Source organism: Xyrauchen texanus, chromosome 43 (genome assembly GCF_025860055.1).
Source record: "Xyrauchen texanus isolate HMW12.3.18 chromosome 43, RBS_HiC_50CHRs, whole genome shotgun sequence".
In the NCBI taxonomy this organism is placed as follows: Eukaryota; Metazoa; Chordata; class Actinopteri; order Cypriniformes; family Catostomidae; genus Xyrauchen; species Xyrauchen texanus.
Window position 1 is genome coordinate 8775985 of NC_068318.1, and position 16722 is coordinate 8792706.

General features: G+C 37.1%; 1 protein-coding gene across 1 annotated transcript in view; it reads right to left on the reverse strand.

Moving 5' to 3' along the window:
* Nucleotides 1–1667: 1667 nt before the first annotated feature.
* Nucleotides 1668–16722, reverse strand: part of smc5 (structural maintenance of chromosomes 5) — a 28732-nt gene continuing 13677 nt past the window's right edge. The window contains exons 7-24 of the mRNA XM_052116013.1: nt 11897–12058; nt 11729–11800; nt 11246–11501; nt 10935–11089; nt 10304–10417; nt 10123–10217; nt 9890–10022; nt 9247–9420; nt 7265–7434; nt 6912–7035; nt 6223–6345; nt 6008–6136; nt 5837–5932; nt 5454–5558; nt 4017–4136; nt 3574–3753; nt 2595–2690; nt 1668–2522 (exon numbers count right to left, since the gene is read on the reverse strand). Coding sequence (XP_051971973.1) covers nt 2391–2522; nt 2595–2690; nt 3574–3753; nt 4017–4136; nt 5454–5558; nt 5837–5932; nt 6008–6136; nt 6223–6345; nt 6912–7035; nt 7265–7434; nt 9247–9420; nt 9890–10022; nt 10123–10217; nt 10304–10417; nt 10935–11089; nt 11246–11501; nt 11729–11800; nt 11897–12058 — 2436 coding nt within the window. The 3' untranslated portion in view covers nt 1668–2390. The remainder of the gene's footprint in view (nt 2523–2594; nt 2691–3573; nt 3754–4016; nt 4137–5453; nt 5559–5836; nt 5933–6007; nt 6137–6222; nt 6346–6911; nt 7036–7264; nt 7435–9246; nt 9421–9889; nt 10023–10122; nt 10218–10303; nt 10418–10934; nt 11090–11245; nt 11502–11728; nt 11801–11896; nt 12059–16722) is intronic.

Here is a 16722-nt window from a genome sequence, read left to right on the forward strand (position 1 = left end):
AATGTGTCCTGTGCCTTTCTACTGTGATATTAATGTGCAAAATTAAAGGAATATTCCATGTTCAATACAAGTAACAAAAGGTAATTACACAGATTTCTTTTTTTTTTTTTTTTAAAGGGGTCATGACATGGGTTTTTTTATTGTATTATTATGTTCCCTTAGGTGCAATTATAGTATTAATATATTTTTTTTTAAGAAAAACTTTTAAAATCTAGTGATTTATGACCTTTTCCCACCCTGTTTCTCATCCTCTGATTCAAACAGTCTGTTTTGGGGCGTTTTCCATTTAAGACTTCAGTGTTAACGCCCACTGTTATGATTGGCTAACGTCAGTGCCTATGTATCAATTATTGACGCCTCCAGCCAGAACAATATGCAAGTAAACTAAGTAAAAACACTGTGATTATTCATAATGAATGAAATTGCGCTTTAAAAAGTAGTTTAAAGTTTAAAATAGATTACTTACAGTTTGCGTCGTCGTTGTTCCCAGAATAGTCGGCACGGACTTATCTTTGAGCAACAGTTTTCTGGCAAAGCCAGCATCATATTGAGATTTGTTCTCAAAACTGTCATCCTTAAAATGTACAGAACAAACGCTTAAGTTAACACTGCCGTGACTGGGACGTCCACAAAAAATAAACTGCATCCATTTTTCCCTGACATCTGGATCTTTCGGCAGCTTATTCAGAGGTTTTGTTTGACCACAGCCAGGAACAGCACATCTGTGTGGCATCGTAATTTTCCTGTGCACAAGTAGTCTCTGTCAGAGCTCGCTGTCCATCGACTGAACACTTGTGAGGCGCACGGCGATACTGAAATGAGCGTAGTTGTCTTGCGCTTAAAGCGTAGTTATCTTGTGCTGGAGGCGGTCATATGCAAACGCTGTTACGTCACTTCTAACCGACACGTCACTTCTAACCATGAATCCAGAACAAGCTGTATTTTGAGCTTGATTAAATAAATGATTCGTTTAGAATGGGGAGGACATCTTAAAATATTAAACTTGCAGGACGTTTTAATGATACAAAGATCTCTTATATACCAAAAGATCAAGGCAAATTTGGTTTCTCATGTCATGACCCCTTTAAGAAAAGTAGAGGTTGAAGTAATGGTGAGGCACTTACAATGGAAGCAGCCTGTATGTGCATCACTGCACAGCATCCATCGAGGCCAACTACTGTATAAACCTTAAATTGCATTGCCAACACACTTTAATGTGAGAATGTTCTGTTGCTCAGTGCAATTAACAGAATGACTACATGTCACACCTTACTATAATCTTATGTGCACCAAGAATTCATGTTTCATTTGAAGAGGTGAAGGCCAGAAACATACTTCATGCAAGTTTCTGCCAACGTGCATTCTTGTATTACTGTTGCGGTAACAAACTTCAGTTCTCAATTGGGCGATAGATTTACCTTCATAAACTGGGTATTATTTAATTCTGATTCCATATATATATTAATTTGGGTATATTTCAGCTATAAATGTTCCTTTTGATTACATATTTTCCAGCTAATGCTGTTAAATTATACAGGACCTTCTAACTAGATACATTGCAAAAATGTTATTTAATAATTTTGTTAATTTTGAAAAAGCCAAAATTGACATCAATAAATGTAAATGAATAACATTTTTCAATAGGGCTGGGGAATTTAATGTTAAATTCTGCAATTAATATTTTTGTTTAGCACATTAAAAAAATAACAATTAATACAGTATCTGTTTTTTTTTCCTTTCATGAAAGTTCACTTGATAGGAGAAAGGTGTCCTGAGTTGTTCCTGGAAGGCTACTCAGCCTCAAAGGCTTTGATTATGGTGGGGGGTAGGGTTAGGGCATCTGCTGCCTGCCAGGAACAAACCCATGCACCTTTGTACAATGGGCAAAACTTCACTAATGTTTTTCCCCATTTTCTGTGGCTAAAATGAGCATTTATACATTTTCAGGAGGTACATTCTGCACTGCACATAGTACAAGTATGAGAAAACTTAAGCTGCATTTATTAACACAAAATAACACATTTTATTTTCATCCAAAGCAACAATCTACTGCCATTGTATTGAAAAGACAGAAGGATCTAAATACAAATATCTCCTTTTGTGCTCTGTATAAGAAACACAGTAACGCAGGAGTTGGAAAAACATGAAGGTAAGAGTAAATTATCACAGAATTGTCCTCTTGAACGGTCCCTTTAACATCAGAATTCAGATTATTATTTTTTGCAAATGTAGAACATTAATAACATCACCACGTCTGTGCATAACATTAATATTAAGGTACTTGTGTAGAACAGCACAAAGATAGAAAAGCCAACAAAGAACTTCTATACTCAGCTATACTGAACATAACATGAAGTTTAATAACAACCACCAACCAATGAACGTAGTCTTCAATTAACATTTCGGCGTTTGGCACGTCTGAGGAAGGCTTGGTCACTCCATTTGTTTGGAGGCAGCATGTGGGGTCCATTGTGTACACAGAGAATGGTCATTTCCTCAGCATACTGCAGATTCTGTAGAAGCTACAAACACATACACAATTATAGAATTACACTGCCAACAGACTCAGCACAATGTAATTTAGTCAAACCTACCTTAGGTGTGATGAAGAAATACTGAGACGTGTTCAGACCGCAAGCCGTCCTCACAACAATGTCAAATACTCGTCTCTCATTGACAGGGTCCATGCCCTGTACACCAAGGAACAACAAGGAATCTATGATTCATGTTCTCATATGAAACAGTAACTGCTCTAAGACTGTAACTCATTTAGACCACGTCAACATGAATACGTTTTGAATAAGCATGGATTTTATTACGTTTACACCTCTCATGCACACTGGAAGAGGACTTTCCTCCAACAAAATCTTTGCAAAAGCTCTTTAGTATTACAATATTCCTTTAAGAAATAAAGAACATTTAAGGCTTCTGTGGGTTTGTTTACATTTGAGTTTCATTTGCTGTGCACAAACTATCATTTCAATCAGTTAGAAAAATCATAGTAATTTGATTCCGAACAGTCTGAAGGTCTGTGCCAGGTTTGGTGGATGTAGCTTGAAAGCTCTAGGAGAGGTACAGTCAGAAATTTTGGCCATGGTTAAATAAACTTTAACCAGGTCTATAGAATAACCTTTGTCAAGCCAACATAATTAGCGCTGCACAATTATGACAAATCAAAACTGTCGATTGTTTCCTCCGATTTTAAAATTGCGATTCATTTTGGGTTCATAAAACTGACATTATAATACTTATTTTGTGTGGGGCATCTGCATGCCATGTTGAGATGCACAGATGAAAACTGTGTTTCCTCAATTACTTTATTGCCAATGCCTAAACAGTTAACTTCACATTAGCCCTCTTAGCCACATGAAAAAACAAAAGTGTTATTCAAACAGAGAAATCATGCGAATGGGCATGTCTGTGATTGGTTACCACAGCAAAAGTACACCTAAAAATGCTATAACACTTTTGTTAATTAGTTAATTGTGGCAACTTTATTTGTATTATACATTATTTATGGCAAGGACTCATGTAGAGGCATTTGATTTGTGAAGTGAATGTGGAGTGCATTACCTGGTTGATCTCGTCGACCACTCTGAATGGGCAGCGGTTGAGCTTCTGTAAGGCCATGAGGTACAGCATGGTGGACACACTGCGCTCTCCTCCGCTCTGATGGTGAGGGGTGAGCTCATGCAACTGTGTACTGCTGCGGAACTTCACTCTGATGCGGATGCCGTACTTATCATATTCCTCCTGCAACACACGTGCACCACTCACACGCTTGGTATGTTTCCTAGAATCTGAATTCGAACTCACAAAAAAAGTGGATACAATCTTTCAATAATTTCAGGTCTGTAACCTGGAAAACTTTGGAAATTACACATAAATCAGCAAAATATTTATACAATTTTACAACTACACAATTATACAACCATGCGTGAGCGCCACAGCCTTTGATGGTCATATTGTTGCAGAGGAAAGAGTGAGATGAGATGAGATGAGAGAGATGTCAATACCTCATTCTCTGAATGCAGATCCACCTCTCCTGCACACTGCATAGAGCGAAAGAAATCACTGAACCTCTCGTTTATCTCATCCACCAGCTGCTTTAGAGGATTAAGCCAGCGCTCTTTTGCCTAACAAACACACACAGACAGAGCTGGATGTAGGCATAGGCAGGGGTGGGATTAGGCCACCCAAAAGTGAGTCTTGCCTACCCAATCAAACATTAGATCAAATATTAAATGTTTTGCCATTTGTGCATTGGTTAAAAGCAATTTGGGGGCAGCTGAGTGATGCAAACATTGAGGGTGTGCTTTACACCGCCCACAACCAATCACAACATAGCACCAGATATTTGTAGTATGTTAATCATTGGCTGAAAGCAATGACACGTTCTATAATCTACACTCAAGCGGCGTTGATCCGGGTAGACTCTGCTGCGGACAGGAGCCAGAGAGAAGTCACCCAAGCTAAAATGGTAATAAGAGATATTTTATGCTCTTTCTGCAGACGTGAAAATAAGTAGTCTGGGTAATAATGAAGCGAATGAACAGATGAAGTTACGTGCTAGTCAGAATGCATGGCTTAAATTTTGAACACAATATCCTAAACTCACTAAACGTGAGGAATTCACAATAGAGTAACTTCTAAAATATAGCTAATATTTCAGTATATTTATGATATGCTATTATTTCAGGAGCTCAGGTTTTCAGGATAGTTTTCTCACAACGTTTAATCTTAAAGTTTGGTCTGTTACAGCTTACATGTTTTAGTTATTTTGCAAATTATCGTCAACTAAAATATATAATTTTTCTCAAAGTAAAATTTACTAAATATGAATAAATATGACATGATCAAATATGAAGTCAATTTAAAGGACATTTTGTCAAAGGACAAGAAATATGACTGAAAAATATGATATGATACAGATTTCTCGATTTGATATCGATGAAATTTTTTCCATTTGCTTACATATGAAAGAAATTCTCTTCCAGCTAATGCTGTTCATTATACAGGGGACCTTTAACTAGGTGTATTAAGAAAACATTAATTTGATAAACAAATATGCGCTGTAGTTAAATTGTGTTATCATCTTCATCTACTGACACAAATCAAGTACTTCCTGTCCATGAGCAATTTCGATTTCGAACCGTGATTTATGCCTTTGTTTCATCGCGTCTGGATAATTGTAACTCGCTTTATATTGGAATCTCCAATTCTTCTCTTTGCTGTCTTCAATTAGTCCAGAAGGCAGCTGCCAGTATAAATGTGTACATTTGACCACATTACCACATATTTGAACTGCCCATTCTTTTTCGGTTTTTAAAACTCGACTTAAAATTCATCTATTTTCATGATATTTTTTTTTGATTGAAAGAGCTTTGCACAGAGTTAAAGACTGATCTTGGGATTTAAAAATCAATCTTTTTACCCAGACCTACTGGACTCACCTCAGCAATGTTTTGTCTGTAAGTGTTGAGAGCATTGGTCTTGTCGTCCAGCTCTTTCTCCATGTTCTTAATCTCCTGCTCACGTCGGTTGTACTCCTCCACCACCTAAAAGTGGCACATGAAACAAGCGTTCAACTTAAAATGTACCGTGGGACTGACATAGGCATCCCTACTTATGTTATACATGTAGATACACACGTGGAGTTCCGTAGTAAAATATTTCAATGATCTTTACAATACGTAAACAAAATACTTAGTCTGAAAATATGACTGACTGCAATAGTTGTCAAGTTAGGACTGGTCAGTAACATTTAAAAGGCAGATCACAGTGAAGGGTGAATGGGTTGAGTATTAATCATGCGCCTGTGTTATGTTTGTCTTACAGCATCACTGAGGCCAGTGAAACACTCTGCTCTGGCCTTCTCTTCATTCAACATGACATCAATCTCATCCAGAGTACCAGGCAGCTGACTGAAGGCCTGAAAGAACATGACACATAATTAAAGACTCAAAGACACTGGGTGTGATTAAAGCAGGAGTGTGTTTTTGCTTACTACATGTAGTTCCTCTGGGACCATCGTTTCTCCAGGGGTCATGTTACAGATCTCACTGGCCCTCCTCATAAGGGTCTTACACTGGGCCAACAGATTGGTCTTTGTCTGGTCCAACTTGGTATATGCAATCTGTATTGAAGAAAACAGACATATGTCAGTTGAGAACTATAGGGCTAGCAGCTCCTGTTTCAAGTTTAACCGATTTGGTCTCTCACCTCGGCCCGTTTGAGCTCAGTTGAACTGTCCCTGCAGTCCGTCTCTAGTTTAGTTTTCTCGGCAGCGAGACCTGCGCTCTGAAGAGCCAAGTACACCTTATCCATGCTCAAACTGGCCTTCAACTACACACAAAAACATCAAGCAATAAAGCAGTTAAAACATTGATTTACAGTCATGATGTCAGTTTGACATTAACCAGAGCAGCTCCTGTTCAGAATAGCATGTGAAACGCTTCTGAAGCTCTCTTGACATATTTAGTCTTTTATTAAAAAAATTAATAATTATTTTTATGAATTACAAAAACAGCAATGTAAATGTAAAATTGACCAAAACTGAAGTTGGCCAAAAAGAAAAAGAAGCACCACCCCTAACCTGTCAATCAACCACTGAGCTAAATTAAAGTTTAAAACGGTTATGTGTGGCTTTAAAAGGAAATAACCATCTGAAGAAAAAATTACAAAAATAGTGCATAAATAGACCTGCACGAGAACTTAACGGAACTTCTTCAGGGTGCAAGTTCATCAGCAGTGACAGATGAGAAGCACGCACATCTTAAGCTCAGTTACTACAAGTACCCCACAGAAATAATGGAACATTCTGCCCAAAATTTACCAGGTGTAAATGGAGATGCATCTCGCCTGACCACATGTGATCGGATCATCCATGGAAAGAAAACAGTCAAACACACCTTCATGCAAGTCAAGTACTCCTGCATTATGGCCACCTTCTTGTTGTTTACAGCAGAGATCTTGGCGTTTGTCTCTTCTTCAACAGCCTGCAGGTTGATCTCATTCTGTTGCATCTGCCTCAAACTTCACAGAGAAAACGAGCCAGATTTTAACAAGAAAATATAAGTGGTGCTTATGCAAAACTCGCTGCCAGTGTTGTGGGTGTTTGCAAGGGCATTGCTGTGTAGTTGCTAAGGTGTTTTGGGGTTTGTCCAAATCCCTAACTCTTATTATGAGCAATGGTAATAGTGATGCTTGCCTTAGTACAGAAGAGGATGATGGGAAAGTAGAAAGAGATGTTATGGAAATGTACCTGTCTTGTTTTGTACTGATCTTCTGCTCCAGTTGTCTCTTCTTGCCCTTCTGTTCAGACAGTTGTTTCTTCTTGGCACGCAGCTCATTATCACGGCGGTCCAGTTGAGCTTGTTGCTGGTGAATGGCATTCATCCGGTCATCAATAATCTGCACCTTCCTCTCAGCTGCCTGTGAATGAGAGGTCAAATCTGAGCTCATCACACATGTATTGGTCTCAGACTGCAGGGGGTCTTATTTTTTTAAAAGTTCCAAACTACGTTTTCTGTGTTAATGACATGACACAAGTGAGACGCTCCAAAAAATGTCCTTAGAAAAGCCATCAATTCAATTGCAAAATGGATTTATGTGGACTGTGTCAATTATAGGTTTTTGTTCAATAATATGGAAATAAACAATAGTGGCTTCTAAAGCCACTTTTGTATTGTCTAATTAAAGGTTAGTTCACCCAAAAATTAGAATTCTTTCATTATTTACTCACCCACATGCCATCCCAGATGTATATTACTTTTTTTCTTCTGCAGAACACAAATTAAGATTTTTACAAGGATGTTTAAGCTCTGTAGGTCCATACAATGCAAGTGAATGGTGGCCAGAACTTTGAAGCTCCTAAAAGTACATCGAGGCAACACAAAAATAATCCATCTGACTCCAGTGTTTAAATCCATGTCTACAGAAGTGATACGATATGTGTGGGTAGAAACAGATAAAGTCCTTTATTACTACCAATTCTCCTCCCTCACCAGTAGGTGGCGATATGCACAAACAAATTTGAATAACCAAAAAGTAGAATGTGTAAGTTTTATAGTCAAATTGATCTGTTTCTAACCCACACCTATCATATTGGTTCAGAAGACACTGATTTAACCACTGGAGTCATATGGATTACATTCATGCTGCTTTATAATTTTATTATTAACTGAAATATTTTTCTAAAAATCTTCATTTGTGTTCTGCAGAATAAAAGGGATGGCATGAGGGTGAGTAAGTAAGACATTTTTGGGAGAATTATCCCTTTAATGCTTTCCTCTGCCACAATAACGTATATTATATTTCTTATAATTATATATTTCCTCTGCTAAATTGTTTTTAAATCAGAGGAATCATCTTTTTAACCAAAAGCATGGAATAACAATCTAGTTAAAATATAAAAAGGCATGTATTCTGCATTTTGTTTTACATTAAACACAAGGACGAATTATATTTAATCACTTTGATTTATTTCCACCAATACAGCAGGCCTAATAATAAGGATTATTAACCTATAAATTTTTTGGTGAATTAACAAGATGTGCACAAACTACAACTTCACTTACTTATTTTCATTTATTTTATTTACATTTTAATTTATGTTGGAAACCATTTGAATATTACTTTATTTTATTATTAAAATTATTGTGGGTCCCAGTCTAGCTTATTATTGTAATATAATATTGAATTATTATTATTTTGAGGGTTAGATTTGATTAATATAGTAGAAAAATATATCTGTCATATTCACAAGGAGCCATTCTTTTGAAGTGTTTATTCAACCGTTTACATTGTACCTCACTTAAAATCTGGTAAAATGCTGTCATCTCCACACTTTTTGTGATCACGTCTTTAGATTTATATAATGAATTGTAGCAGATACAAATGTTTGGAATTGCACTTGTATATGAACTGCAGCATTTTGTTTTAACAACAGCTCATGATTCATGAATTATGACGAGTCATATTTCATAAGCCCCGTGCATGTACACAGAAAAGTGTCACTCCTTCGCTCTGGAGCACACATATCACATGTATTATCTCATTCGATAATCACTCTGCAAAAGAGATATTGAAATAAACTAATTTATTCAACCTTACAAACTATTTAATACCGCTGGAAATGTAATTGAAGACTTTAAATACTGTTAACGGCCTGAAGTTACACCAATATGATTTAATACTTTTTAAATATTTAAAAGGAGGAGACAGTGGGACAAGTGGCTGTCTCACCCGCAGTTGCTCCTCCAGCTGTTGTCTCTCATCTGCATCTATGGCCGTGGTGAGGAATTGAGAGGGTCGCAGGGCAGAGTTACTGGACACCACGTTATTAGAATAAGATGATTTCTTCACTATGTACTTCTCCTCTGCTGTATAGATCGTCCTCAACTGAGCCTCTTTAATCACCTGACAAAAAAACAAAACAAAACAGAAACTATTTAAATCTGTGAAACCTTTTAATCATTTGGTTTTGTACATTTGGCCACTAACTACAATTAGATTCTCAATATTTAGTCATTCTGAATGGACAATCTGAACCAGCAGTGAACATGATCACATAATGGATTGTTGATCTCAAGTACATACATGTCAATCATATAACCTGTACAGCATACTTGACTTGCACAATGTAATTTGTGCTTTTTCAAAAACAGACACTGTATTTGTTATCTCTCTTGTCTATTCAGAGACGTGCAACATGAACATAACACACAGCAAAGGTATACATTTTAAGCTATGTAATAAGCCGCCTATGATGTTTCCAGTAAAATGCCCCTAAAGGATGTTTGCAAACTGTTGCGTTTAATAGGTCCTTAAAAGTGCTCTTAAGTCTATTTCACAGACTTTCCAGCTGACAAAACTGTGTGAAATGTACCATCTCAATCATGTTCTTGGTCTTCTCTGTTCCGACAGGAACATCATTGACCCTGTACTGATGGCACAAATAACTCATGACATCCTCAGGAGCATCAAACAGCTCACGCAAGTATGAGAAGAAGCCATATCGCCTGCAACAAAGCAAAATCAACCATCAAAACAATTACTGAAAACAAACAAGGCTCCTTGTATTGAACCAGAGAGAATAACTGGTTAAGAAGAGGGTCTCACTTTAAGGAGTCGAGGGATCGTGATGGTGGTCGTTTAGCACATGACTCAGAAGGAGCAATGACGCCATTCACTCTTAAATTCAGTGAGTCTCGCACCTGAGAATAGACCAGAACTCAACACACTACTGTCACAAAATGCTTATCCAAAATAAAAGATTCTTTACTAACCCCGAGCCTCTCACCTCAGACATGAAATTCTCCATGTCTTCCTGTCTCTGAAATACGAAGGCTTTCAAGTCATTAAAAGGAATGTGGCTCTCAATGTATTTTGCGTGTCGTGGATCACGTACATTTATCTAGAGAAAAAAAGAAAGAACGAGATCCACCAGACTGGCAAAACACATAAATATTTGCAGAGAAATCACCCCCCCCCCCCCGAAAAGCCCTCCATCCAGCGGTGATGGGGACATTATTAATAGCTATTTGTTATTTTTTCACACAGCATTCACGCGTTAAATCAACAGTCCAAGTATCAAAATGTAGTTTTTGCATTTTCAATCAGTACTGGATGGTCTGATATATTAATCACCAATGCCTAATTTCTGTTTATTGTCAAAAATAGAAAAATAAATAACAGAACAAACGATTAACTAAATCCAAATGGCATCAAAAACTTTTATATATACTAAATAAAATAAATACAATAACAACAAAAAAGAAAATAACTATTTATGCGACATTAAAACAAACTAAAACTAAACTGAATTTAGAAAAAAATAATTATATTATATTATATATATTTAAAAACTTGACATTTTCAAAACGAAAACGCTCCTGAAACACATGCCACTGAATTAGCTATTGTGCTCTCACCACCAACATCATGGGCTCATGGACATTGCCTTCAAAACGATCGCGGTTCTTCCTCAGCCACATGAGAGCACTGTAAGTGTCACGAAAACGATTGCGCAGTTTCTCCTCTTTTATCCTCATCATGTCCTCCAGACTCCTCAAGCGATTCTGCAAACCTTTAACAGAACATTCAACAAATTAAAATGCAGTACATTATTGATATACTAAATGTTAAAGGTTTCTCCACAACGGGAAATAAAGGAACAAAACGTGTCCTCATCCATACAAACAATACATATGTCGTTTACAATTTAAATAATGAAACGCATTACGTTTAAGTTCTCCGGTGGCTTCATCTTTATCTCGCCGAAAATCCAATCTCTCCCCCTCCAGTTTGGCTTTTTCTTCTTGAATATTCCTCAGCTTGGCATTGACTGTTTCGATCTGAGGTGTGACATCCTCCTGGTCGCCCATGCTCTGCAGCTCTGTCTGCAGGTCTTTGATCATGAGGAGCGTGTGTCCAATCCGCTTCTGTCGGTCTGCCTCCTCTGTCTGCTTCAGACTAAATTCCTGCCTTATGTCATCGACCTGATCATTAAAGAGAATGATCAGCATTTTATACCAGTGTTTTAATACTGTTAATCAGGTGATAAAAAAATATTCAGTCATTATTGCCTGGATGGTGCGTGATTATCATTGTCTTTCCTATTTAAAGTCAATGTAAAATCAAAATCTCCCCTCTTTATATGTCTAGCTATATGTGCTCTGCTGTAGACAGTAAATGTCTTTTACTGGGTTAACCTTTCAAAACATACCTCTTTATTCTTCACTTCAAGCTGCTCATGCTTCTGTTTACACTTCTGTGAAGCATCTCTGATACTGGCAGTCTGGGAAAAAAAAATAAAAAAAATGGTGAGGTTCATGACATTTGAAAAACACAAAAGATTCAGCTTAATAATGTACGGTTTGTGAAGTGTGCTGACCAACTCCTTCATCTGGTGCTCAATGGGCTGGAGTTGACTGTCCACTGAACGAATCTTTCTAAGCAGCGGCTCCTGAGCTTCTTTCAGCGACTTCAACGTCCTCTTCATTTCTTCTCTTTCTTTCTTCACTCCCTCAAGTTCCTTACGAGCAGTTTCATACTCCTAAAACCAGAGTTAAAAGGCTTTAAATACATGCAATATGTACATTTCATATAATCAAAGGCATATATTTTAAGTTTAGGGGTGAGTTCACCCAAAAATGAAAATTCTCATAATTTGCTAATTTTCATGTCATTCCAAACTCATTTCAATGAAAAACAAAGAAAAATATATATTGCAGAATGCCCAACAATGTATTCTTTTTCAAAATAGCATAAGGGTTATTCCATGTCAAATCAACCAAATTTCAGAGACTTCCCCAGCTGATTTGTTTTAAATTTGTCAATATTTTCTCTGAAAGGAAGATAAACATAAATGATGATGATGATGAAAGCCAAAATAATAAATGCCATGAATGAATACTTACTGAGATATAGGTATTGAACCAACTGAAGAGCCAGATGTTGCTTTTTCTTAATAATATTGTATTTTTGGATTTTAACAATTGTTTTTATATAAAAGGTAGATTTCTAGTTTTAACTTTATTTGTAGATTAGACTTTTATTTTGTTGAACAAGAAAAACTAGCTTCATACAATGTGTATTTTGTTTTCAACCAATGAAAATGAGCAAAGTTAATTTATGTAAGGAGCCACATTGAGATCTCTCGGATTTAACCATATGGGACCTTAAAAATTAAAAAACAACAAGGAAAGTTTGTTCTTAAACAGAATCTAATAGGATATTAATATATCTTTAAACTAAACAAAAAAGCAATTTTTCCACCAGTAGGCTCACACTATTGGCATATAATGCAACAAGAGTTACTGAAAATGAATTATTTTAGTAATAGACCTCCTTTTCCCTTTGTAAAAATAAAATAACGATGCAACCACCTTTCTAAGGTTATTTGTTTTGTGGCAAATTTATAGGCGAAAAATCGTCATTTTGATCACCCTCTACAAAATAGATTACTCTGTTAATATTGATCCAAGCCATTTAATATTTTTCTTCCATTATCGTTTATATTCATTTTTTGCCAGCATTTAAAATGATCCAAAACAACATTTTGATCCAGGGACCTCGGGTTGAGCTGACACAAAATTACATACAAGGTTTTTTTTAAACTGAAAGAAGGTATATTTCCTTCCCTCATAGCCCTCAAATCTTATTTTGTTGAAATATTGTGGGTCAAGGCCCATTGATTTGTCATGAATGACGAGACATGCGAAATCTAGTAATGTCATAAATAATCCATTCATTGATTTATTGATAGGCACCTTATTTTCTCTATGTTTTTTTAAACATTGGCAATTAGAAGCATAATGTGTGTGCTTTCAATTCACTGTCAGTTGACCTTCTGTTTAATGTAGTCGGCGTAATAACTTTGGAAGATCATTTTAACATTTATTGTACTTGATACTAAAAGAAGTATTGATGCGGTGCAGGTGGTAGTCCAAAGTTGTGGATTAGTCACCTTACACCTGAAAAATAGTTTTGTACTTCGTTAAGAATGAACAAAGTGGGAGGCCTGGGTAGCTCAGTGAAAGACGCTGGTGGCTAACACCCCTGGAGTTTGCGAGTTCGAATTCCAGGGCGTGCTGTGGGACTCCAGCTTGATCTCCTAAGCAACCAAATTGGCCCAGTTGCTAGGGAGGGTAGAGACACATGGGGTAACCTCATCATGATCGCTATAATGTGGTTTGCTCTTGGTGGAGCGTGTGGCGAGTGGTGCTTAGATTGAAGCAGTGGATGGCGTGGGCCTTCACACGCGCTATGTCTCCGGAGGCATCTGAGAGTCACTACGGCACCACGAGGACTTGGAGCACATTGGGAATTGGACATTCCAAATTGGAAGAATAAAAAAAGAATAAACAAAGTGATGTTGAGGAGTTTATAGGTTTGTGTATGAACTGCGCAAACAGAACGATTAGAAATGGCGACGTTTATTACGCAATGTCTCTGTATGTAGCCTTGAATAGATTTTAATTTAAGCTGTCAAACCACATAATGACATTTATAACTGAAAATACATTCTGTATGCTAGGGTTGCACGGTTTACCGGTGCTACGGTAGTATCGTGATACTAAAGTTTCAAAATACTGTTTAGAATTTGCACCTTATATGGCATGGTTGATTTTTCAATGAGTGGTTTTCTCATGCTTCAAACACACACATCTGAATGTTAATTTGCCAGTTGTGTTGCCTTATGGATAATATGGATTTAAGTAATACTTTGGAGAGTGAGAAGCTTTTTACACATCACAATTCATGTAGCAAGATTTGGAATTATTTGGGGTTTTGCCTGATGAGACCAGAAAACCCATATGCCGTGAGTGTCTACAAAGTGTTTAAAGCGGACCTATAATGCAAAATTCACTTTTACATGGTGTTTGTACAAAAATGTGAGTCGGCAGTGTGTGACCACAACCGCCCTACAATGATAAAGTCCAACCACTCCTCTTTCTTATATTTCTATTAATCAAATACAGTGTCAAAATGAACAGTTTTCGTTTCTGCTCTAAAATGATGTCACTTGCTTCTGGGAAACACAGCCCAAATAGGTTTGATCACGTCCTTGAGGCTTGCAATCTATCCGGTGTGTGTGTAATCTGCATTCGCGCAGCTGTTTACCAGGAGAGAGGGGCTGAAGAGGTGATAATAATGAAACAGCTGCTCAAAACAGTCTTTTCAACGTTACAATATCTTTTATTTTTGTATTATCAACATTCAACTAAATCACAGAAATAATGGAATAAAAGTTTAAAGCCATTGCCATTTGAACTGGCTGTTTTGATGTGTGTTTTTTTTCCCCACATCAAACTAAGAATATATTAGGTAACAAGTTCATTCATTTGAGCTTTTTTCCAGTTCATCCATCAGTTATTTGCACCACTTCCGGAGAAACAAGTGGAATAGCTAGTTTCTAAGAACCACGATTACAAACGGTGTTAAGAATCAACACACTATCGTGTGGTTATGTGACACTTTAGCTGGTATAGTATCGTAAGATATGATTATGGTATTGTGACAACCCTAGTGCAGGGCTCCAGACTAACTTTTCCACTGGTTGCACTGGTGCTACCAACTTTCTCAGTTGGTCGCACTAGCATATGATTTGGTCGCACCTTTTTTTTTCCTGCTACATGCCATGGGATTAATCAATGCATGCTAATGAATAGTGGTCTTAATCTGCATACCCTAGTTTTGCACTGATGTAAAAAGACTGACAGTGACACAAGACCTCATGTTAGCAAAATGTTTTAATCTTTTAACTATCAAATCAAAAAAACTATTATAAAAACATTTGTTTTTTAATGTTTGATATATAATTTTACTGTCTTCACAGGAAATTTTTTCAGCCGTCTTTTTTCGCAGATTGTCTGCTATCACTCCTATAAATTGGGCACAGGCCATGTCGTTGGCATAAGTGGGATTAACATTCAACCTGTTCTTTTTCATCAGTATAATTTCTGATTTGAATTTTGTGAACGGGAGTTCCTCTTTTGCTATGTTATAAACAGTGTTACATTTTATAATCAGTTCCTTTACCTCTGTCGAGCGATTACTCTCATCTAACCGCTGAAAAGACGTAGGAAGGGGTTCGGTGTTTTGTGAGAAAAAAATGTTTTTTGCTTTCATTGTGCAGTTTAATAGACTCAATTTTAAATTGCGTAGACCCTGTAACAAATTTAGAATGACCTGCAATGGATGGGCCACACGTTTACAGTACAAACAATGCATGGCATTAGCCTCGTATCGCAACCACGGGTCTAAGCCATTGCTGCTGGAAGTTGTGCCTTTTCTTTTTCCTTTGCTCACTCGGTTCCTCCCTGTCCGCACCTGTGCTCTCGTCATCAGTTGTGTCTGTGTGCTGGCTCGTTGGCTGGTCCTTTCCACCAGCATCCTTGACTTCCACACTTTGTTTTTTAAAGTATTCAGCAATTGACTTTTTCATTTTAATTCGTGAATTTGGAAGTGGCGCGTTTCACCACTAGTGTGCAATGCGCGTGACGTGTACGTTGTTTAAAAATAAACTGCACGTTTCTTGCGGAAGAACACTGTAGCCGGAGCTACTTCTCTCCGTTAATGTCTATGGCGAGTCACGCAGGCACTGGGCAACATCGCAGCCAAGCCGAGCCCGGGATAAAATAGTCAGAATATAAACACTTATTATAGGTGTACCGTAGTGATTCAGGATAAGTAAAAAACACGATTTGGAAAACGGATTCATGATATACGCGTTCATTTTGAACATAAGTTACGGACTGCAGCAGCTGCTGTTGATACAACGGCGTTCTGTTGCACGAGCATAAAATTTGAACTCGCATATTCTCAAAAAATGGTCCCATTTTGGTCGCAGTCTGGAACCCTGCCCTAGTGTATGCTATATGAAAAGATACATATACACAATATATCATCCAGTGATGGCTAGAGTAAATAATCTAACCTTATATAGTATATATGAAGTATAATCTTGTTTAAATTCTTCTTCTTGTTGTTGTTTCAAATAAGAAAAAATAAACTCATATGGCCTTGTACAAGCAAGGGTGAGTATGTAATGACAGAATAATTTTGGGTGAACAAATTGGGTGAAAAAAAAAAAAAAAAAAACACAAATTATGGTTAATAGAATTATGTAAGGAATAATCGATGATGGACCGATGAATTGTTGAAAAAGAATGCACACCCGATGTGGTAATGCTGTCACGACGTGCAGAGGAGTGA